The sequence below is a fragment of the Anopheles bellator genome, chromosome 2 (genome assembly GCF_943735745.2).
Source record: "Anopheles bellator chromosome 2, idAnoBellAS_SP24_06.2, whole genome shotgun sequence".
Lineage (NCBI taxonomy): Eukaryota > Metazoa > Arthropoda > Insecta > Diptera > Culicidae > Anopheles > Anopheles bellator.
In genome coordinates, this window is record NC_071286.1 from 40,243,641 (window position 1) to 40,267,402 (window position 23,762).

At 49.0% G+C, this 23,762-nt stretch overlaps 4 protein-coding genes and 1 non-coding gene across 8 annotated transcripts in view; 3 read left to right on the forward strand and 2 right to left on the reverse strand.

Moving 5' to 3' along the window:
• Positions 1 to 15,674, forward strand: part of LOC131211695 (mpv17-like protein) — a 125,004-nt gene extending 109,330 nt beyond the window's left edge. For all 4 annotated transcript variants that reach the window (XM_058205275.1, XM_058205273.1, XM_058205274.1 and 1 more), the window contains one exon: positions 15,091 to 15,674. In XM_058205275.1, coding sequence (XP_058061258.1) covers positions 15,114 to 15,662 — 549 coding nt within the window. In that variant the 5' untranslated portion in view covers positions 15,091 to 15,113 and the 3' untranslated portion in view covers positions 15,663 to 15,674. The remainder of the gene's footprint in view (positions 1 to 15,090) is intronic.
• On the reverse strand, positions 14,566 to 14,638 carry Trnak-cuu (transfer RNA lysine (anticodon CUU)). Its single transcript has one exon. It is a non-coding gene; the product is annotated as a tRNA-Lys (tRNA).
• A 12-nt stretch (positions 15,675 to 15,686) lies between the features above and the next one.
• LOC131211697 (protein UXT homolog) lies at positions 15,687 to 17,389 on the forward strand. Its single transcript, XM_058205277.1, has 3 exons — positions 15,687 to 15,830; positions 16,683 to 16,823; positions 16,906 to 17,389. The coding sequence occupies exon 3, from the start codon at positions 16,913 to 16,915 to the stop codon at positions 17,360 to 17,362; it is 450 nt and encodes a 149-aa protein (XP_058061260.1). The 5' UTR covers positions 15,687 to 15,830; positions 16,683 to 16,823; positions 16,906 to 16,912; the 3' UTR covers positions 17,363 to 17,389.
• On the reverse strand, positions 15,876 to 16,390 carry LOC131211698 (uncharacterized). The gene is made up of 2 exons (XM_058205278.1): positions 16,211 to 16,390; positions 15,876 to 16,153 (listed from the first exon to the last, which is right to left on the reverse strand). Exons 1-2 carry the CDS (start codon positions 16,283 to 16,285, stop codon positions 15,902 to 15,904), a joined length of 327 nt encoding a protein of 108 aa, XP_058061261.1. The 5' UTR covers positions 16,286 to 16,390; the 3' UTR covers positions 15,876 to 15,901.
• Positions 17,390 to 18,031: 642 nt separating the features above from the next.
• On the forward strand, positions 18,032 to 23,106 carry LOC131211694 (zinc finger FYVE domain-containing protein 9). Its single transcript, XM_058205271.1, has 4 exons — positions 18,032 to 18,116; positions 18,221 to 21,960; positions 22,030 to 22,191; positions 22,266 to 23,106. Exons 1-4 carry the CDS (start codon positions 18,032 to 18,034, stop codon positions 22,425 to 22,427), a joined length of 4,149 nt encoding a protein of 1,382 aa, XP_058061254.1. The 3' UTR covers positions 22,428 to 23,106.
• Positions 23,107 to 23,762: the final 656 nt, after the last annotated feature.

The window sequence follows — 23,762 nt, forward strand, 5'->3', positions numbered from 1 at the left end:
GCGCGCTGGCAGCACCACCGGAACAGAAAACCCGATAACCCGACCCGAGCTCTTATGTGGCCAACTTTCTTGCACTCTTTCTTGGATCCTCGTAATGGGATAAAAATAGGCAGCTCCACCGTGCGGGTCATTGTAAAACTTTCCGTCTGTTACGGATAGTATCGCCCGTCGGCCCCGACCCTCTCTAATTGAGCATTGAGGACCCTCCGGAATGGTTGCAAATATTTGACCACTCGGAATGCGCGAATTGACATTCGACACGACCGTCTGGCCGTAAGCCGTTCCGTAATACGGGCTGCCACCGAGGGTCATCTAATTTCGTGTGTCTCGTTTTTGGATGTTCCTGAACACTCACAGGACAGTCGACCCCGGGTGCCCGGGAGCTATAACATTTCGAATGTGCATTATATTATCAATATTGATACGGTAAAGTTTTATGCAAACGAGCCGGGGCTGTCGGGCACGGTTGCCAAAAAATAAAACAGACCCGTCCCGCGAGCATCTTGGGCGTTCCGGTTTGTGTCACCATGTTCGGTGTTCGCTGTATGTATGTTTAGCTCCGCGGGCTCCGAATAAGATATTCTATACGCACCCGTAACGTCGCCCGATGCTCGCCCGAAGGACGGCGCTCACGTTGCGCGTCACCCGTTTGAAGCGGTAGCATAAATATGCTGAATAAACATACGGCAGATAGGGCACCGGCAGACGGCCACCGCTAACGATCGATCGGCGACGGCGGCGACCCATCATGGCACACTAATAAAACGGACCCCGGACAGCCGGATTCTCCACGGTTCGACCGGTTCGTGTGAGGTTCATTTATTTATGGCCCGACCAGGAATAATAACAACAAATGAATAAATAAATGTTATGCGCTCTGCTCCGGCCCCAGGACAAAATGGTAGCTTATGCACGGATGTTTGCCACATTTCATTTAATTTCATGCAGCACGGCCAACCAGCAAACCACACTTCCGAACGGGCCCCGGACCACACACTGCACTACGTTTCGAGCGGAGCCGAACGCAAATCATGCATAAAATTCAAATTTCAAATATTAAGCAGTCGGCTTACCGTTACCCGGCCCGACCGGCCGTGATTGGGTTTAGGGTGTACTGTTCGATCGTTCCTGATTTTTAGAGCGAACGTGTTGTCCATGCCGGTTTTTTTATGTTGCCGATTCTTCCGTCGCCAACGGAACCGGAAATGGTCCGGTCGCGTATCGAACGAGTTTCGATTTCTCGCCTGGGCCCCACCGGAACGGAATCGATTCGGTTCGATGCTTTCAATTGGTGCGCAATGTTGTGTCATGCACGTGAAACGTAGGCTCCAGAAGGCAGTCAGCTCGGCCCCTCGGTCGGGGGAAATAAAACTTCCACCAAACATCATCACTCAGACTCGGGAGCCAAGAGCCAAGGTTGGTCCATTCCGCGCCGATGACGTAAAATCTTAAGTCCTCGGCCCGGGCTTCGATGGCCTGGCAGTTCTCATCTTCAAGAGCTGCGCAATCTTCCGAACTGCCACATAAATGATATCGGCAAAATCGATTCTGATTTCCCCCGGGGGCCATCGAGCCGCTACGGAGCCACTCCACGCAGGTGGTTCCGGACCGGACCGGACCGGGCTGGGCTCTTTCTCTCTTTTCAATACTCTTTAACATCCGGCCCCGGTACCCGAATTGGGCCCTTGGACGATTGAATTATTGATCTGGCGTTGGCTGGCGTTTTTCTGTGCTCTCCTCCTTGGTGAGTGGGGTTGGCAGCTCCATCGGCTGCCCCCTTTTTCGAGCGGGCCCATCATCGATCTTTCCGGCTGCGGAACCGACAACAATGGCCGGCATTTGTTTTCGCCGGCCAAATGGGTCGGCCAAACAGTTTTACAAGCGGAATCGATTACTGTACGGGGGCAATTAAAATCGATTACATACCGCAGCTCCGCAGGCAGTAACAGCAATCGCTCCGCTCGTCCGGGTTGCCGGTTGGCAACACCCGGACCCGGGGCCCCGGGTCTGTGTATCAGCAAATAAAACTATTTATTGAAATCAATTCAAACAACCCACACGCAATGCCGCGAAGCGCCGCGGTCTCTGGTCAGCCATTTTGGCAGCACTCAGGTGAGGCGCAAAAGTAAAATGGCGCAAACAATGCCCACGATTACTGTCCAATTGACCGATTCGGGTAATAAATATTGTGCTGCAACTTCTTTGAGCCCAAGCGGCGCGCTATCTCGCCGTTGGCGATTGCAAATGGCGGCAAGATGTGAGATGTCTGGTCGGCCAGAAAACAATAGACCGTAGCTCGGCTCGGCACACTTCGAAAAAAGGGGAATGGATGGGTAATTAATGCCGACGCAGCGACGTCGTCGCAATCGCGGCGATCGATTCAATTTGCAAGGGCAAGGCCCACGGGCGGGAAAGGCACACTGGGGTCTATTGGTCAATACCGATCGAGGCAGCTGGTCGAATCAAACAACTTGGAACGTACTACAGTACTGCAGCCGGAAAGTCGTTTAAGCCGTCCAGCGAATTTCTTTACAGATGCTCCCCGGATGGTCCATCGGACTTGGAATAGTTTGACTAGAGACTCGAGCAGACCAAGGAACACGTAATCAACGTAGCAGACAAACATTGATTTAATCAACCGCCGCTTGGCAAACACCGCCTAATTACTTCACCGCCTGCGGATTGGTACACCCGGCCAAACCCCTGGCCCAAAGGCCCTTCCTGCGCGTGTTACGCGAAATGGATTTTCCAAAAATGCCAAGCCGACAGGGCGCAATAAATCTTGCGCACAAATTACTGGCAAGCACTTGTCCTCGATTCGGCCGACCGACCCTGCGTCCTGGCCCAGTACGCGCCCACACGAACACTTCTTCGCGCGACTTCTAGCGTCTTGGGCCAACGGACGTTTTGAATGAATCTAACAGATTAATCAAACTGACAGCGAAATAGCGAACTCCGGACGGGCTGCGGGCAGCTGTTGCCTGTGCCGAGGGTTTGACTAAATTTCCTCCGCTCGGACCGGTGTGCGGCCAGTTTGTCATGCAAAATAATTTCCACCGCGCGCGGCCCTCGCTGGACCTAATTAAGTTCGCGAATCGCGATCCTCACAAACGGCCACGGCCAGACCGGCTTCTATTGCGTACTGGGCTGGCTGGCTGGTCGTTATGGGCCCCCGAGGGCAGCATTAGTATGGGCGAGATGGCGATGGCGCTTTCGTCACTCGGCTGGCCACTGCCACTGGCCGTTGGTGGCGCTGAAATTTCTCGGGAAATAAAAATGATTATTAATCATGTTTTCTGCATATTAATGGGAACCATTTTCACACTTTGCTCCGAGGCCGCCGGTGGGACGGCGAGAAGCGCCCAGACAGAAGTCGTGCCGTACGACGCAGGGAATGGAATAAAACTTCTCGTTCTCCTTCTCGACGCCAGCCGAGCCGCCGTCGGTATGCTCCGTGTGTCCTGGGCTGGCACGGGGAGGTATTTGGAACAAATCGTTTCTCACCATGCACATTGCCGAAGGCGATGCGCGCAAAGATACGGACGTTTCTGAGGCGAACGTGCAATGGCGAATCGTTTGCGATGTGGAAAATCCTTCAGGAACGCCCAGATAAATGCAGAAAAATGGGCATGAAATTTGCAAAAGCTTTATTCTGGGTTGCAAAATGTGCGCCTCGGTGAATTTGCAATTCGTTACGATCAGTCGCAGAAACTGTCCACTGTCGCATAGATCTCTTCCTGCCAGCTCTCCAGCCTTCCGTGGCATCAGTACATCGGGTATTAGCATAAGCTGAGAGCTGAATTAGATCATGCACCTAGAGGATATTATAGAGCGGGTTTCACGTTAAGTTCACGCGTGTTATTTGGTCAGCAATGAGGAAACTCATCCTCTACAACCTACAACGAAGTATTTATCCTACTACCCAGTGATCTCAACTATCGTCCCCTTGCTTATTCCTAACCTTACGTAAATTAAACCTGTTAGACTGAGCAGAATCATTACGGCGTCGGCTAAGATCTTGGCTAGATCAAGTACCAAGTGATCCACTTCTTAACATAGTCAATTACGCCAAACATCGACCAGCATTGCGCACATTCTCTTGGTAAAAAAAGTTTGTATAATTTGCTGCAATTTTAAAGGTAGCTTCATAATGCTAGCTCTCTTATAGAAGTCTTGGTCGTTATTGGCGAAAAACTCAATCAACCTATTTGCATACACTCAGTCAACTTTCTATAGCCGCACCTACATTTTTAACGTATCCTCCAAACAGTCTTTTCGATTCAGCTACTGGTTTTCGGACTTTTTCAAGTAGAAAAAATTATGAATAAACACATTTAGTTTGATTGAAGTTTTATGATTTCTAGCTTTTTTTCGACCAAATACGATATAGGCACTGTCAAGTTTCTATAGCCGCACTTTGAGTTTGGTTTCCGACAGTAGTTTTGTAGTCCTCTCGTGACTCTTATTTTTTATCACTCAGGAAGTTTTACAATGCGCAAAAAGGGTGATAAACGCACGGTGTAAGATTCGGACTATACGGTGGATACATTCAAACTTCCCATCTAAACTCCCGGAGTTTCTGGCGAGTTCTGGGGTTGTCCTGATGGAACTGAACAACTCTTCTGATGACCAATTCCGGCCGTTTCTGGTCACTCACTTCAGGCGGTCCAGTTGTTGGCAGTAGAGATCTGAATTTAGTGTGAAGTGTCAGCTTGAAAACTGAAACTAGAAACTGTATGATATTTGCAAGATATCGATCACTACAGCCATCTACCGAGAAAAAAATGATTTTCTTTTAAGCCAGCCTAATACATTATCTTGTTCTTACGATCAGTCGCTGAGGCCTCACAGCCCTATGGCTCGTAGTGAATAAAGTAAATGTAAGTGTTGTAAATGTAATGTAATGAAATGTTGTAAATGTAATGTAAATGTTGTTAGTATACACTTGTAATCTACTACACTCATCGCGGAGGCTGGATGATGATGAGAAAAAAATATTTTTTTTGAATTTGAATTTTTAACAATAATTTAGAATAATAGTATATCATGAATGAGACAACATATTTTTGAGACGCTCGCGCGTAAAAGTGGACAGTTGAAGCAAAAACTCAACAATAGAATGACTCTCACTGCACTCGTGCTATCGTGGGACAGGTGCATCAAATTCGTCCATTGATGATTTTTTTTTCATGCTACCGTAAATGTCCTAGATAAATGTAATTTCGGCCGTTCTTAGTAGTGGTACCCTAGCGCTACAATAGTTCTAGGGAAGCGGCTACACTGAAAGAACTGGAGATTTTACGGGGCAATCCGGAGAGTGGTTCCGTATTCGTTTTCTTCTTATGGAAATGGCTGGATACCGTTGTATGCATGGATTAGAGTCAGACAGAGTGTTCTAGAGTGTCTTGCAACGATGCCACCACTTCGTATCATTTTTTTTTCTTGAAATCTTGTTAAATACAATTATCACACGATAACTATCTCGCCTATCTCAAACCTATGTTGGGGTAAGAGGTGGGTCTCATCATCATCATCTCATCATCATCAATAAATGAATAATGATAATAATACCTGATAAGTAAACACACGATCGGTACATGAAAAATGTGCCCTACTTAAGACAGTTGACTAGCGTCAGCTTTACGTCAAGAAGGGTGAGCGTTGGATGCATCATCTTGCGTTGCGTAAAATGTTTCATCGAGCGTCCACTCAGCCCGCGGCCGGGCACGTAAAGGCCAATAAACCGATTACATCCCCGTGTGGCGAGTGTGTGTGGCTACCACTGTTACCGGTGGTGCAATTTCCGCGCCTCGATTGTTTTGTCAACAATCGATACGCTGTCGCAGGCCGTGTGTGTTCATTCATCAGTCAACGTCGCCAAGCCGAGACTGGGCGGTCGTAAACGGGCCACATGCGGTAAAAATAAAGCTCGTAAAACGGCGCAAAATTAAACACCCGTTGCGCGGCAGAACGATCTCCAGTGCGGCGCTCTTATCGCCTTGCGTAGTACACGGCGTGCGACGTGCGCGCTACTACACTTCGGGACCATGTTCCACCCACCCAGGGACACCCCCCTCTGGTACTGCCTGGGCCTGCCTGGGCAGTGGGAAAAAGCGAAAGAAAACACTTGACCGGACCGCTTGAGTCACTTGAGACGCCCGCCGCTGAGACGGATTGAGCCGCCGGCGCTCGGCCGCAATCAGCTGATGACGGCGGCGGCGGTCAGCTGTTAGGCGGCCGTGCCGTCCGCCGATAATAATCGTAGGTCGTGTCCCGCCAGTGTATCGGACCCGGGACCGGGACGGGGCACACGGATCCCCGCCGACAGACACGCAGCAGATAAGAGACCGTGCGCCGTGACTGCCACTTTTGTTTTCCGTGGTCGGCGGGGCTCGTGACAGCGCCAGGAATCTAGTAATTAACGGGTCCAGCAGATGGCCACAGATACGGCGACGTGGTGGGTTTTATAGTCGTCACGATGCGCGCACCGGCAGCTTACGCGAAACGATAATGTATGCGCCGGGCAGCAGCCTGTCGTCGCCGGGCCTTCCCGTGGATCCGGTTTTTGCACCGCTGCGGTTCTATGCTAATCCGATTGCCGGCGACAGAGAGAGAGAGAGAGGATAGCTAAATGAGTCGTGATTGAGCGAGACACACACCCACGGGGACGAACAGATTGCAACCATTTTTTTCTCGATAACAACCGCAAATTAAAATAAATTGTGTTCCGTTCTGGTTTTTGTAAGCGTCTACCATGAATGGTAATCAATTACAATTACGAGTCACACAGAGAGTAATGTGTGAAGGTACTCGTTTAACATTGTTGTCTTTCACAAATTTCCATACGCGCGCTTTTCATCATCACTACTACGAGCTCGTGCGGATGTTGTTCAGTAAGTTTGCCGCTTTGCTTACCAGCCATTTAGTATCAGCGACGTCACAGTATTTTTGTAATAAAAAAATCAAGTATCGTGCAGTGATTAACTAACTATTTTTGGATGGCTCAAAAGTAAAGGAAATGTATCAACGAATGTTGAAAGGATGTAAGGACTCTTCACGTTCAATTAGTAGAGTAAGAAGATGGGCTGCGGAATTTAGACGTGGTCGCACAAGCCCTGAAGACGATCAAAATCATAGAAAAATACAGGATATGGTAATGAAAATTCGTCGAAGAAGAGAAGAACTGAAAGAGTTATAGGAGAGTTATGGGTAGTGCAAGCAATATTTTGACTGAAGTATTGCGTTTCAGACCGCCGCATTCCGCCGAAATGGATAAAGTGGATTCTATGCGTCGACTTATCACTGTTGGTGAGACTTGGGTCTATCACCCTGATCCTGAACCAAAACAAAGTTAAAGAGTTGTGTGAACCTAGGTCCTCGAATAAAAGTTGAATTGGGGTTCGTATTGTTGGAGCATCTACCGTATTCATCAGATTTGGTACCTAGCGACTTCCATCTGTTTCCAGACCTAAAAAAATGCATGCATGGAAAGTGTTTTCCATCAAATGATGACGTCATAACAATTGCGGAAGCGTATTTAGAAGCCTTTCCAGTTTTTCACTTCAGGGATGGGATTCATAAATGGGAGTCTCCTTGAAATAAAAGGCAAAAGGTATTGATGTTCAAAAAGGCCATACTGAATAATAAAGTGTATTGCGAACCATACAATTGTGTTTTTCTTATCGAAGTATAAACATTTATTGAACAGCCCAGTAACTTGTTCCAATAGCATTAGAATATTATGAAAAGACTTAAGAATTTGCAAAAAACCCCAGGCAAACTTTCGTCGTGTTAGCAAACCTTCTCGGAGTTGTGTTTATGCAGAATGCACTTCTGGTCGGAAATGTAGGCTACAGACGGTCCAGTGAAGCAACCGTGGGTCAAGTCTTGTGAACGCCATTCCCAATAACCATCGGTGTCCATCCTCGACCAGCGCATCCGTTCGTCCACAACACTTTTCGCAATATTTAAATAAAAATTCCCTGGCGCTCTGCATACTCAGAGGTCTACTGCTCGGTGCCTCGCAGCGGTCGTGGTTATCGCGCAGCTCGTAGCAGCCGTAAACATTCATGGGGGCATAAAATTCGAAAATATCACTTAAAAATCATTTAAAAGCGAATCAGCAATCAGCCAGCGCGCCACTTTGTACCGGCCAGGCCAGGTCGGTGCAACGAGCCGAAACGCCATTAAAAAACTGAAGAAGCCCAATGAACGCGCGGCAAAGATGCTCTGAAAGGGGCCACCAACGAGACCCGCCGTCGAGCCGTCGGAACTGTGCCAGCCGGCTCTCCACGGAAGGCAATTCGATTCGCACCTTCGCCCAGGACACTCGGCTCGGCTCGTAAACCCAATGGTCTCGCGGTTATCGGAGAACGTTGCCGGCGACGGTTGGCGATTCGATAATACGCATCATTCTGAGAGTCTTAAGCCGTCGCGCGTCGGGGCACGTCGAGCCGAGATCCTCGTTGGCCCGGGGTCGTCCCGGGCACCACACGAGCATTAAACATAATTAATTTTATACCCCATAAATAAGGGCGGCTTTCATAAATATTGCAAACTCGCAGTGCGCCCATCACACCGGGCCGTGCCGGGTGCCATTTAAATTCGTTAAACTTTCGACATGGCCCACGGTCCGTCAGCGCTGGAAATGCGCTATTCGCCATGCCATTCGGAGATCCCTTCGGACCGCGAGCTGATGAGCTGTAAAACCGCCGCGCCGCGCAGTGCGTGATCCGCTGCACATCACTCGGCGAAGGCCAGTCACGGCCACTCGAGCCCGTCTGGCCGATTTCGAAATTACCGCTTTTATTGCTAACGTAATTATAACATCCCGGGGACCCCGTGACTGGCGCGGTGCTGGGTCTGCCGCCGCCGCCGCCGTCTGCCGTGCTCCGATCGATATGATTACGGTTCGAACCGAGGACGAGCTTCCGTTTTTTTTCCCCGCCATGGGGTGGCCTGTTTGCAAATTACTTCGGGCCCCGATTGGGTTCACAACCTCAACCCCAGCTACCGCCTGGCCGCCGACCTAAACGGATCGCCCATTACCCACTCGGCGGCTGATAAAATTTGATGCCTTTTTAAACTGCTATGCGAATTCCCCGACGAGACGATGCTACGCCGCAGTGCCGGAGGGACCAACGTGTCCCGGCATCGGTTCCCCCGCTGCCATAGCAGCCTTCCGTTTCCTGCCCACCCGTGTACGGTTCCCACCTGCAGATGAAACTAACAAACCCCTTTACAACCTGGCCGCCGCCGATTCGATTCCAAAAGCGGTTCAAACGTAAACGCTGCAACATGGACGCTAATGGAAAAATCGACTCGCTGGGATGCAGGTTGATTGAATGATTCATTTTTGTCTACGTGCGAGCGGAACACCGGAACCGGATGGGTAAATAGACGCAAAATTGCTCCCCGTGTGTGGCTCACGGACTTCCGGGAAAACTTGAAACCATTTGAATTCTTCGACCGGTGCTCATTTGCTATCCGAGCTTCGGTTCCATTCGCGGCTCGTTGCCGCAAAACATTGATTTTGATTCAGAGCTACACTAGGCATGGGCTAAACCACAACGTTAGTGAAGGCTAAACTATTCATGTTGGCATATTTCCACTAACGTTGCAAAGGAGAGTTACAAACGGTAACGGAATGCCATCCCGCAAATTCGTTTACAGTGCGTCCCGTCCCGATTTTGATGGCACTTTGATGTTGTCGCCCGAATGCCAGCATCGTCGGCCGTGAGTTTAAAATGAAGCAATAAAAACCACTGGCCCCCGAACACTTTTTGCGCAGGATTCGCCTTCGGAAACAATCCCTTTTAATCAACTTTCATACGCGAGCAACAATACGTAGCAACAATTGAACCATCATCTGCTGAATGGCCCCGGGTTTTTTTAGGATGGCATGCCAATGTTTACCACCCCATTGTTTCGCCGTACCCTCATTTGTACATCGGCAGTATGACTAAAAAAATCGAATTCCTTCAACGATACCTCTGGTGCAGTGCAGCGCGGTCCGTGCGAAGTGTACTGTATCGATCAATAATCAGCCGCACCACGCACAATGCTGGCCGTCGGCCGTGCTCCGGCGGCAGCTAAATAATCCCAGGTAATTTATGATATCACCCCTCGGCCCCCCCAGCTGCAGGCTCGGATCAGGGAGCGCACGTGATCGTGAGCACCGTTTTAAAAATATACATAACAAGCTGCACCAATGCAGGCCGCTGCGGGCCGTGCGGCCGTCAGAACAATTAATTCATCAGCTCACATGATTAAATGAACGTTAATTGTGAAGCCATGCGCATAAGAGCGTGCACAGCGCGCCACGAAGCACACACAGGTGACAACGCACGTTCCCATTTTCCGGCCGCCCGCCAATTTCCGCGTGTGGAGCGGAAAATCTGCCTTGGGATTAAATGTGCTAAATGATTTCGCAATGGTTTGGGGACATTAAAATATTCGAAAATGTAGAGTTAGATCAATAGAGCGGAACCTCGAATCCTATTTGCATTATACGTAGCCGAGAACGAACGGATCTCCATTCGAATCTTTATTCAGAGAACGGGACGGGACACTCAATAACAAACTACAGTGGCAAGTGAAAAGAGTTTAGATCAAGAACACAAAAGATTTTACGAAAGAAGAGGATGAAAACTCCTTGTCCATCAAATTTACTTTAGTCAATCAAACTTCAATCAAAAACGTGATATACCGTATTTTTCCGTGTATAACATGCACCCATATTTTAAGAGAAAAAAATTGAAAAAGAAGTTTTTTGTTATGCATTTTTCAGATATGTGATATCCAACAAATACCAAATGATAATAATGTATTATTCTAAATGTTCTGTAAATATTCTAAAGTAGACTAAAGACAAAATGCGTATACATTGCAAAAGACAGACTAGTATTATATATTTCGTGATAATCTTCAAACTCAGATTCACTGCTGTCTGACAAATTGATATTCTGTAACTGCTGTTCAATGTACTCCTCATTGTCACTCTCTGAAGAGGTACATTGTGACAATAAAGTATCCGGAAATTTGTGATTTAAAAAAAATGTATTGTTTTCAAATCACAAATTCTCGGTACTTATTTGACAGAATGTCTATAAGATAGAAGACCCCCAAATTAAGGTATATATTATATTTAACAATATTGTGTGGATAATTATATTCCTAACAAATGTTTCATTTCATAATATTATTCAAAAATACAATAAAATATGGCCCTTTTAGCACATTTATATGTTTAGAGGAGACAAATTTTTACTCCCCTTGAATAACGCGCACCCAGATTTTAGAGCTAAAAAAAATGAGAAAAAGGTGCGCGTTATACACGGAAAAATACGGTAAGTCGTGTAAATGATAGTTTTGCTGTTTTTGAGGATATTGCCGATAATATTGCCAAACTTTGTTGTTTTATCATAAGGACCCTTTCTACAATCCTCTGGTATTATTTTGGTCCAGATTGTTTTGATTCATTTGGCTAATTCTGTTAGATTGAGTAGGGTGTTTTCACATACTCCGATGTTGTTATGAATAGCCAAATGTACTTCTGGCTAGTGGAATGCTGCAATATCCTGTTTTTTAGCGCAGAAGGATGGACCGGTCCATATTTATCACTATCCTGTTGTAGGGTGAAATCTTTACCAATAGTACTTGTTACTTCATGAAAGATTTTTGCTTTCATCAAGTTTTGGACAACTTTCGAGTCACGATGACTAGCAAAGGCCATCAACTTATAGGTCTCATTGAAACAATGAATCTCAGGAGAAAATGCCTTTGTAATTTGTTTCCCGCCGTTTGTGTGTTGTTTTGGACCTCCAATTAGCAAAATTAAAAAGAAAACAACTTCTCATATTGATAGTTGAGTCATATCCAAAATTCATCACTCCAAAGTAGCTTCTCTCACAATCAGGGAGGTTTCAAAGCATGCGGATAATAAAATACCATTCTTTTTTGGAATTGATCTTAGGTGAGATTTTTTTTAAACAAGGCCAAATTTGTTTGCGTTCTATAGCGAGTGTCCTGATAGAATAACATGCACGAAAGGGAGTTATTTACCTTTTAAGGTAAAAGAGTTTTTGGAGGAGATGTTCACTATACCTGTACGTTTAGCAAATCGTTTTGGTGTTGATTTCTTCCACCGACGAGCCTTATGATGATCTGGTGAATTCTGCACCGTGCGTTTCTTTCAACTTTCAAATGCGTTTTACAAAAGATGCTCAATGAAGTCCTGACCAAACCTCAAAAAGCATCGAACACTTGCCCTTATTACGCTAGACTAAGGTTACCATACCGTGGACCTGGAGTGGCTGCTACACTTTATTATCAAATATTGTGAACATTGCCATTATCCTTATTGTAGTCCTATTAGGGCTTTAAATTCGCTAAGTCTTTTAATGAATTAGCCTTTAATTAAGCCTTGACTTTGAACATTCGCTCGCCAATTGCATGAAACACATGCATGAATGAGCAAATCCATCCAGTTTCGATGGGCAGGTAAGCGTAAGCTTCACGTGGAATTATCGGACATGCCAACCCGCTGCTAGTTAATAACGCATTAGTTATTTTCCAGCATGGGGTGATTCGCCTCCACGTTTAACGGTTCCACATGGTTCCACCGAGTGCCGGTTGTCTATTTCCCAATGAAATTCCCGAATCCTGAAGCTAATGATCCCATTTGTTATTAGTTTCATCTCATTTGAACCGCGAGTGAAATCAAATCAAACGAAATCAAAGCCCGATTCAGGCCTTTTCGGTCCGGGCTTGGGCTAATTCGGAAAAATTTGCATTCACAATCGGTCATAATGAAAGTGCCACATTCAACCAATTTCGCTGACAAATACGATACGTGCGCCAGCTGCCAGAAATCGGATTCTGGTGCCAGGGTGGGTGGGCGGTCCCAAACCCACGGACAACATCCGCCAGCCGGAGTCGGTCGGTCAGTCTCATCCATTTCGGTAGAGCGAAAACAAAAAACAGCAAAACTGTTGCCAATACCGCAGTGAACCAGCCAGCGAGCCACACGCTTTCACGGCCGAAATGTGACGGCGGATGTACCCCGTTTTCGTTCTGCGCCAGCCGCGTGTGACATGTTGCAGTCGGGTGTGAATGCGTCCGTCCGGGCGCAATGGCAAATATGTAATTACCGGTGCTGCGGCGGTCACCGCCGCCATCAACGCCAGCGTCAACGTCAACGTGCGCTCCTGCGTCCTGCGTCCTGCGCCCGTTTCGCGCGCACTGCATCACTCTTTATGGAATGTGCCATTACGAGTTGTGTGTTACATATTTGTCCGTCTGTCCGAGTTGGCCCCGCCGCTGACGCCGCTCGCCGCTCCGCGCAAGGCGTAAGATGTATGTAGATAAATAGATCGAATCAGTCCGGACAGACAACGTTGGCACAGCTGCACGTTGTTGTGATGATGTTACCGTCCCGCGCCCCGCGCCCCGCGTCCCACGTGTGGCCTTCGACCCCCGTTATTAGTGCTTTTAGTGTTGTTATGTTCCTCTTTTCTTGCGGCCAAAAGGCGGCACGTTTCCGCCGGCCCGCGCCGCCGGCAACACGGCGGCAATCACGTGGGGCTGCTACTGCCGGACGTCGCTGACGGGCAGCGGTGGCGGTGGCCATCGCTGCAAAACATGTTGGCACACGGGGCGGGATACAAAATGGCACACCACCCAGCCTGTGTGTTGCGGAGCGGGAAGGTGTAATTTTCAGCGAATAACGATCGCATTCAAAAATGTCCACGCCGTTCGAAGATGTTTGCCGCCGCCATGCATGTTCAGTTTCGCAGCGAGCTAAATAATGCAAAACACTGTTCCGTTGGCACCGGCAAACCGCGCGCGGTGCCCTCCTCTGCACTCTGTGGGTGGTGGGCGGGCTGCGGGCGGGCCTGCCGAAGTGTGTCCGGGAAGTGGAAGTGGCATAAGAAGTTCGTTGCTGTGTTCTGAATAATAAATTATTACTTCGATAAGCACAGCGCAAACACGGCGCACGGCGAAGGGACGTTCCGTCGCCGTTCGGTGGGACACGATTGGTAAACATTTGCATACATAACAAAGAAGAAGAGAGAGAGAGCGAGAGAGAGAGAGAGAGAGAGAGCGAGAGAGAGAGAGAGAGAGAGAGGGCTAGCGAGCATCGTCCCAGATCGGCGCACGCAAGTGGTGTGCCGACCTACGTACGTTCCCTTCTAAAACGACCTCTCGAGCCAGAAAAGTCCGGCACACGGAAGTTCCGATGGGCGAGAAAACACTAGCCCCCGCTGGCCGGCCGGGGGCAGATAACGCCGACTGCATAAATTAGAAAACTTTCCAACCCAAAGTTGAAGACAATGTGCAATTATTAAACCGCTCCCCGATTGGCGAAGGGTTGCCTCCGGGAGGACGAAGGCCAAGTTTTCTGGCCCGGCCGGGGCGGACCGGGATCAATAAGGACGAATCTAATTTTCTGCCGTTCGTCTATTGGCAAAGTTTTCACATTCCGGCTGCACTGCTGTGTTTGGGGCATAGAAACCCGCGCAGGAAGCTAAGAAATGTGGAAATGAAAAGAATAAAAAAGATTTCCGCCCAACGTGGGGCTCGAACCCACGACCCTGAGATTAAGAGTCTCATGCTCTACCGACTGAGCTAGCCGGGCATGCAAACCCGGGCGTCAGATTTTTAATACACTTCAAAGCATAAACAGTCTCCGGGTATCTCTCGCTGCGGCCAGTTACATAATTTTCATTTTCATTCGCCTTCGCATGGGACCGAATGCCACACAGCACCCGGGTGGGTGGGCCTTGAACTTGTCCCGTTGACCGACAGATGACGCGGGGGGACGCGGGGCCACGACACACGCAGCTCTGGGACGGCCTTCGGCAGCATCGCTGTGCCCTGTTATATGCGCACGGTCCGGTCGCTCGCGCGCTACCCGGAGCAGCGATTGATGGCCCACTTTAACTTTATTGATTTTTCGTCACGTATCTCAGTGTCAAGGTCACGCCGCCACTGACACGCATCCTTGCGAGAGTGGCCACCGCTTTTTACGACGACCAACCGGGTGAGTTCAGCGATATTAACGTTTTTGCCTTGGTTTCCCTGTTCCAGATCTTCGCTGACGGGCCGACAAGATGTGGTGGAAATTCATCGTGGAAATCACCAACGAGTACAAGATCCTGCGGGGCATGATCTCGTACTCGGCGCTCTGGCCCCTCGGTTGCCTGATCCAGCAGACGGTAATCGAAGGCAAGCGGCTACACAACTACGACTGGTCGCGCTGCCTACGGTATAGCCTGTACGGAACATTCGTGTCCGCCCCGATGCTGTACTCGTGGATGCGCTGTGCCAACATCATGTGGCCCCGGACCGACTTTCGGTCGTCGCTGGCCAAGGCGTTCACCGAACAGGCCGCGTACGACCCGTTCGCCATCGTGTTCTTCTTCTACGGCATGAGCCTGCTGGAACGCAAGCCGCAGCAGGCGGCCCGCGACGAGGTGGTGGCCAAATTCTGGGACACCTACAAGGTCGGGTTCTTCTACTGGCCCGTCGCCCAGACGTTCAACTTTTCGGTCATCAAGCCCAAGAACCAGATCGTCGTGGCTGGGTTATTCAGTCTAATCTGGACAACGTTTCTGGCGTTTGTCAAGACGAAGAATAAGCCTCAAGCAGCGGTACAATGAGCGGTACAAGCCTTTTGGCTTTTGGTAGTGTAGTGTGGCTCTGAGAGCACGTTAATTTAGCCACCGAATTCCGTCCCCGTCCGAAAGTTGTTTGCGGACGAAGTAGCAAGAAACGAATTGTATTAATAAACCATTAACGGTGGGGACCACCAACCCACCGAGAGTGAGGTATGTACTGTTATTATCGCTTACACCCATCAACTGTTTGTCACCCTATTTATTGCAAGGATGGAGAGCCGCTACATGACGCGGCCCGGTGAAGGTTTCTCGGCGTGTCGTGAAAGTTTTCGATCACCCGACGTTACCTGTTCGGCCAGATTGTTGAGCAGTACCGGAATGACTTGCTCGCCGATGGAAATGACCAAATCGGCAATCTTCTCCACCCGTTGAATATCGCTGATTACGGGAATGCTGGATCGGCTGTCCTCGGCCGATGCGGAAACTTGGAACGCCATACCATCTGCAACCACGTCTCGTTTGGAGCGCTCGATCTGCAAGGCAGGAGAGTGTGTCAACGAAAACTCGAACAATGATTCACCGCCGCTTACACTACGCCCTTGTCCTTTATTGGCCATGATGGCCACAATGACCAAAAGCAGCACGATGCACTTGCACGGGATCATTTTTCAATTGTAAGGTCTTTGCGTTAGAGTGGCTACGGGTATGACCGGCCGCTGCTTTTATACAGTTCCGCTGTAATTTTGTTCACAATGCACACAATTTAGCAGTATGGCTAAGTAGGAAAGAGTTCCCCAAAGACAAGTATGTTGGCGTGCCGGTATATTATCAATTTAATGCTATTACCATAATGCTGCGGCGATTACCAACGTTCGGCTGTTCCGTGTGTAAATACAATTAGTTTTAATTTGAAAACCTTCAACCCCTTTGGCCTGTGTTAGGTTGGAGATTTTGACCAGGCAGACTATGATTTTTATCGTTTCTAATTTTTCGCTCCAAACGCGCAAAAACCGAAATTTTAGTGATTCTTTTAAAAAATCGGCTGATAATTAAGCATTGCAGCGCCACCTTTTGACGATTTCGACCACGGTTGCGATGTTTTACGTTTCGGCGATGTTTCATGCGATGTTTTGAACAAACGTCAAATGAAAGGTAAACAATCGATCTGAGTAAATTTTGTTTTCTTTGTGATAGAATCAAAAGGTAAAAATATCATATTTTATGTAATAATTACCATTTAAAACACAATTAGAATAAACTTAAGTTAAGTCTCTTTTGTTTGCAGCTCAACAATGGCTTCAAAGTATCAAATGTCGCCGGAGAACATCGAAAACTTTGTGCATGAGAACCTAAGAGAGGACCTCCGCGTGTGTGAAAAGCAGCTGAATGAGATAAATGCCGAGATTTTGGAGTACGTGCAGCTTAAAAACATGATCGAAACGATTCTTCAGAACAAATCCACCGCGGAAGGCTTCAAGACGCGTGTGAATATTGGCGGCAACATGTTCATGAATGCCCGTGCCGATAAAGTGCAGAATTTGCTGGTAGACGTTGGACTGAAAACTTACGTTGAATTCACCATCGACGAGGCGCTTCGGTACGTGGACCTGCGAATTCGGGTGCTGACGAAAAAGGCGGACGTTGTTCGGGATAAAAGCATAGAAACGAAAGCCAACATCAAACTGGCGCTTCTAGTCATCGGTGACACGAATAGACTACACGCATCACAAAGCGACCGGTGAACGAAGACTTCGTATTGAAGACAAGTAAAGGGATTTTCTAAGGTAAAGGAATATTCTTAAGTGATAAACTATTAAATTTTAGAGGAAAAATAAAGTTGAACCATTCACCAAAAATAACAAACCCGTTTTAATTTTGAAGTATCTAGTTGTCAGTTTTGACAGCCGCTTCGCTGTCAAAGAAGTTCAGCGAAATCAGTGAAGGTCGCGAAGAAGAAATAGAAAAATCATCATCCCGTCAAAGAAAAAGGCGAATTTTGCACAATTCGTTTGTTCGTCGTCGTCAACGGGGTTTTAAGATTTGCGGTAAGTGCAATGGTTGGCGGTTCGGTTGAAACTCATCACCCTTAGCCGTCCATCAAAGCGGAACTTCTATGCAGACCTGAACCAGTGTTCCTTGGCGCAGTTAATAATGGAGCATGTAAACAAGTGACTCACAGGAAGACAGTCACAACAAGGACCTTGGTGTTGATTAGCAGAACCTCGTTACCGCAAAACCGCACTGGGCAAAAGCTGTATCCCGTATGATTCCCTGCAATATCGACGGTGATCCGAACCGGACTGAACCCGTTCGAACTTAGGATAGTCGCGTAGGAAACACGACCCTTCGCGTGAATTGGACAAATCCGCCAGTGACCACGGCTAGAGTGGCTTGTGTCGATATTCGAAACCATGGACCTGGTGGACATTGACAAAGTGTTAGATGACTTGGAATTGAACGAGGACGATGGGCGCAGCAACTGCCAGGGAACGATTGGTGAGCCAAGAAACAAAGAACGATACACAAAATCTTCCACGGGTACGGTTAGTGATCCCAAGGTTGTGCTATCATACTAACATTGTTGTCTTATCCTTTTGTAGACTCCAGACCGGCTATCAAACGCGGAACGGATTCTTTGAATGGAGGGAAATCGGAAACAACCCCAACGGTAACGGCTGTTCCGCCAGTGCACGAAAAATCAAAGTTGAAGGCGAACGTCGTGAATGTGGCAACGGTCTTTTCGAGCCTCAACGAATACGTCAACGCTGGCGGTACGGAACTGGGCAGTGGGAAACTGGCCGAAAAGCGCGAAATCAACGAGCTGAGTGTGCCAACGGAGCGCAAACCGCTTCTAACACCACAATCGAACTCGTCTATTTCGTCGGATTTGAAAACATCGTCGATTGCCGGCAACACGTCGTCGGCGGCACTGTCTCCGCAAACTGAAACGTCTCCCGCTTCTTCACCGGACTCGTCGGCTATATCGGCCACGTCTGGCTCATCCCGTGGAGCCTCCACGTCCAGGTCTTCGTCCTCGGCGTCATCGTCTTCGTCTTCCGCATCGACCAGCGATGCGGAGGAGGAAAATGAGGATGGCTTACGGAGGGCCACGGAGGGCAGAGAGGGCCACACGCACGAGAAACTTCCCGAGGAGATATCCTCGCTCAGTGAGGAAGACTATGTGCTTGGTTCATCGTCGGTGACCACACTCGCAACGACGAACGAAGGAGGCAAGAAAGAACTCGGCGGTCCAAGCGATCCCCAGGATACGTCCGCGTTCTCTTACCGCAACAGTCTCTACTCAGACACACTCAGTAATGATGTGATCAATCTGGAAGGCATCTCGTCGATCTCATCGATCGTGGCCGTAGATCTGACAAAGAGTGGCCAAGGTGCAGTCGGTCGCGAAAAACCACTCGCTGACGGGGCACCCGTGGCGAAGGATGAAATCGAAACGGAGCAGGAAGACGGCGAGCGTCCGGCTAAGGCAACGGCCGGTGCGGAATGTGAAGTACAGAAACCAATCGTAGGATTTGAATCGACGATGGACGATGTTTCCGACACGGAGCTGGAGAGTTATTTGCAGGAATTGGAAGAGTTTGACTTTCGAAGTGTTAACGTGGAAACGGTCGCTTCACCGAAACTCGACACGGAACCCAATGCAATCTGCAATGAGCTTGTGCCCGAGCCTCGGCCACCGGTTGTTGGTGATGAAACGATCGCAGTGAAAGATCCCGTCGAACAGACCAGCATCGACAGTCGCAGTGATGATGATATCAGTCCGGGATCGTCGCGCGGAGACAACGATGAAGATCTAATTTCCCAAGCTTCTACGCTGGAATTCAATGATCTAGCGATGGCCGCGGCCACGGCCGCAACTTCTTCAGTAATTCCACCTCCTGACGCTACCGCACAGGCAACCATTCCGGATCTTCCCGATGATATTCAAGATGTTACGGTGCCGGTGGACACAGAAGCAAATGGGGACTTCCCGCTGGATGAGGACGGTAGTGAGATCCGATTCATCGATTGTACGGAAACAGAATCGGAACGTCGTGTGGTGGTACCAGAAAGTGACGTTAGCCGACGGGCTTCACACCCCGAACGACCAACTTCGTTGGAGCTGGCCAGTACGATAACGGGAGATAACGGACAACAGGACGAGCACCATCAGCAGCAGGCACAGATCGATAAACCATCCTCTCCCGGCCACACACCACCCTCGTCCCATGGGATCGAGTGCGATCCGGGGCTAACTCTATCGTCGACCAGTTCGGATGATTTTGCAACCTCTATCGGTGCGGCCGATCAACAGCACGATCCGCACGCGGATGAGATCGCCATTCGAGCCGCGATGGCCGATCCCATACAATCCCCGTTGGCTCCCACGGTGATTCCACCGACGCTCGTGCCGCTGTTAAGCTCTGCCCAAGCACAACTGGGAAAAGTGCAACCGTTCTGGATTCCGGACAATGCGACCAAGTTCTGTATGCAATGCAAGCAAAAGTTTTCCGTCATCAAGCGCCGTCATCACTGCCGGGCGTGTGGCCAGCTTCTCTGCTCTTCCTGCTGCTGTTTGAAAGCGAAGCTCGAATATTTGGGCGACGTCGAGGCACGCATCTGCCTCGAGTGTGACGTGATACTGAGCATTCAACAGCAGCAAGCACTCGAAGCAGGCCAGATAGGCGCCCCCGGTGAGGTGGCATCCGGCTATCGGCAACCGAACCCCAACAATCCGATGGAATACTGCTCTGTGATTCCGCCGCTCCAACAGGCAGCGGCCACTGGCCAACCGCAATCGCCCATCTCGGTAATGGTGCCGGTCGGGGTCTTGAAGCGAGCGGGAGCACCACGCAACGTGCGCAAGGATAAGAACGTCATCTTCAGCGATGGCATCCGACCTGGCTGTGATTTAACGGAACTCGATCAAAACTGGGACGCAGTTCCGGCGCGAACGTCACCACCGCGTACCCGCAAACCGAACCGCGTCCAAACGCCTCCCGGAGTTGAGGAGGATACCGCTCCGACGGGTGTTAGTTTGCTCACGACGTCCCTTATCCCACCGGAAGATCACAAACTTCCACCGGTGCTGAAGCGCATCACTCCCACGGAGAGCAAGCTAGTGGAGATCGAGAACGATGCGTCCCTCATCGAGGGCTTGCGGGAAGTCATGTTAACGTTTGCGGTGCAGAAAAACTTTCACGTGTACGTGACGATCGTGGAACTGGCGTGCTGCACCAATCAGACGGTCATAAACTTCACGACGCACGGGTTGCAATACGTTGGACAGGACGAAGTGATCATTCTGCTCGAGTTGGGCGATTCACAGGCCCTTCCGAAGGATATGTTTGTGCATCTGAACGAGCTGTACTGTGAGGCGGATCGGGGCAATATTATCACGGAATTGGGCTTCTCGCCTGCGCGGACAAACCATTTTCTCGGCTCGAAAAACCATGGCGGATTTCTGTATGTGCGACCCACGTTTCAGTGCATGAAGGGGCTGATCTTGCCGGAAGCTCCGTACCTGGTCGGCATTCTTATCCATCGGTGGGAAGTGCCGTGGGCAAAAGTACTTCCGCTGCGGTTGATGCTACGCCTGGGAGCCCTCTACCGGTACTACCCCAGTCCGCACGTAAGCGTACGGGAACGGGAAGCCGTGTACGTGGAGATTGCCCAAACGATTGTGAATCTGTTCGCCGACTTCCGTCACTTTAGCTACACCATTCCGAGTGTCCGGGGGATGGTGATCCACATGGAAGATCGCAAGACAAGTATTCTGATCCCGCGCAACCGCTACGAAAAGGTCGTGAAGGTGGTAGACGGTTCGAGCGAACAGCTACTGGCGGTGGTCGGCAACTTTAGCAAGGTGGCCGATGGCCATCTAGTGTGTCTGCAGAACACCGAATCGGGCTGCCCGGAGGCGACACAGTATACGACGCAGGCGATCAACATCGACGGCAAACCGCAGAAGGTGATGGGCGCGATCTTCCTGGTGCTGAATGGGTCGCTAAAGCCCAACTCGGGCCTCCTCGGGAAGTCAACTATTGTGGAGGACGGATTGATGGTGTACATACCACCGGTGAAGCTGCAACTGGTAAAAGAAGCGCTGAAGGCGATGAAGGACTACCGGATCGTGTGCGGACCGAGCGACGGGGACGAGAGTCAGAATGAGGTGGTTTCCATCGAGTGGACGTCGAACGACTTGAATTTCAACATCGGTGTCACCTCACCCATCGATCGTAAGCCGTTCGACGGTGTGCCTAGTATACGCGTGAACCGAGGAACGGACTACTCCAACGCGAACCACATAATCCGTTGGACGGAGGTTTTTATTTTGCAGGTAAGCCCGTGTAACTCGGCTTCTCGGGGCGCGCGAAAAATTCCTTATCCTCGCTTGCATTTCCCACAGGGAGACGAAGAATCGAACCAACCGGGAGATCCCATAAATATGTCGAAGCTATCGGAAACCATCGCCAAAACGGCCTGCGTAGCATTGGTCGCTTTCCTCGATCTCCTAGCGTCGAACGGACACACGAAGATAGGCCTACGTATCAGTGCTAATCGCGATCAGGTACGCGAAGCGTTGTCTACTGAATCTCTGAACACTTTCACTTTGTTGTCCTTTTATTTATCGCCCTTCACTAGATGTCGTATGTGGCGGGCAGTGGTGGAAGCAAGCTGGCGCCGCTCTACTCGAATGCCCTCGGACAGGAGGTGATGGTGATGCTGCAGCGGCAAGTCAGTGCACTCCATCTTGATCAGCATGACATCGTGATCGAGCTAATTTTTCACATTCTGGACAAATAGACGTTCAATGCGATAGGCAAAAGTGGCCAAAAATGTTGTCACCAAAAACAACCAGCGGACAGGAGAAACCCTAAGAAGTAATCCGTTTCAAAACAATTCCAACCTCAGTTTGCGTACGGCTCTTTTGTTCCGTAGGGCTACTGACAGCCATTAAGAATGGCTTTTGTATGATTTTAAAATTTACTTTTACTTCGGTGAGGCCGCGGCGAAGAGTGAGATGTGGTTGTCACAAGATGTGGCCTAGAGACTGCTGTAAGGAAACGGAAACAGATTAACAACTCGGTGGCCAGTAGTTGAAGAGTAGGGTCCGCTCCGCTGTGCGGGATTGCCAAGCATCCCAGCCTCGGGCAGCTGTGGATAGATTGCTGAACGTACACACCAGTAGCATGCCGTGAATATATAGTGTCTAAAGAGTATACATTAACATAGATATACATATACATACACACACACACACACACACTATATATATAAATATATATATATTTCTATATAGTTAAAATTATTGAATTGACGAAGCAGCAGGAAAGCAACTTTATTATGCCGCCACTAAGCGAGGCAATGAGGAAAAGGATATTTATATTTGATTTGGGCGTTTTAGCGCTAGAAGGGAACTCTCCAGGACGGCAGCAAAAGGGCGTATCGGTATCGCGATAGAATGTTACTAAACCCGTAAACGTTGCAACATGGTAAAAGCAAATATACTACTCGCGCACACAATTGCGCACGACGGACGTCCGTGTGGGGTCATCGCGTGGAGAAAGAAATGGCGCAAGTACCCAGCGCAAGTAAGTGGAGGTTTGACAACAAAACGATTCGGGTTTGAAAATAAACGGGCATCAGATTTCAACCGTCGATTTTAAATTTGAATCGCTTCGGTTCATCTTCTGTCAGCCAGATGGCAGCACAATCGACAGAGGGAAACATCGCCAAAACATCGAATTTGGTTCGAATCCAAAGTGTACACTGGGAACATTTTGAATAAAAAAATTATTAAATTTTTTTGGAAAAAATGAAGAAAAAAGAAAAAAAGTGACTTCAATGCTAAGATCGGTGGTTGATGGTTGCAAATTGATCCATTTTGCATCCGCAACGAACCTGCTGGTTTTAAGTACCAATATTCACGAAAGGACATCTTCAAGGAAGATAGGAGATGGGAAAGAGATCTTCAATGATTTCGAACCACTAGGTTCGGAATACCGGACAAACTAACAGGATTTGAGAGAGTAGCCTTGATCAGGCCCTTTAATCCCATCCCTGTTTCAAATCGATTAATTCTAGATTGTTTCCTAACTCGCTGGAGTGGGGCATTCTAGACTCCGGAGTGGAGATCTC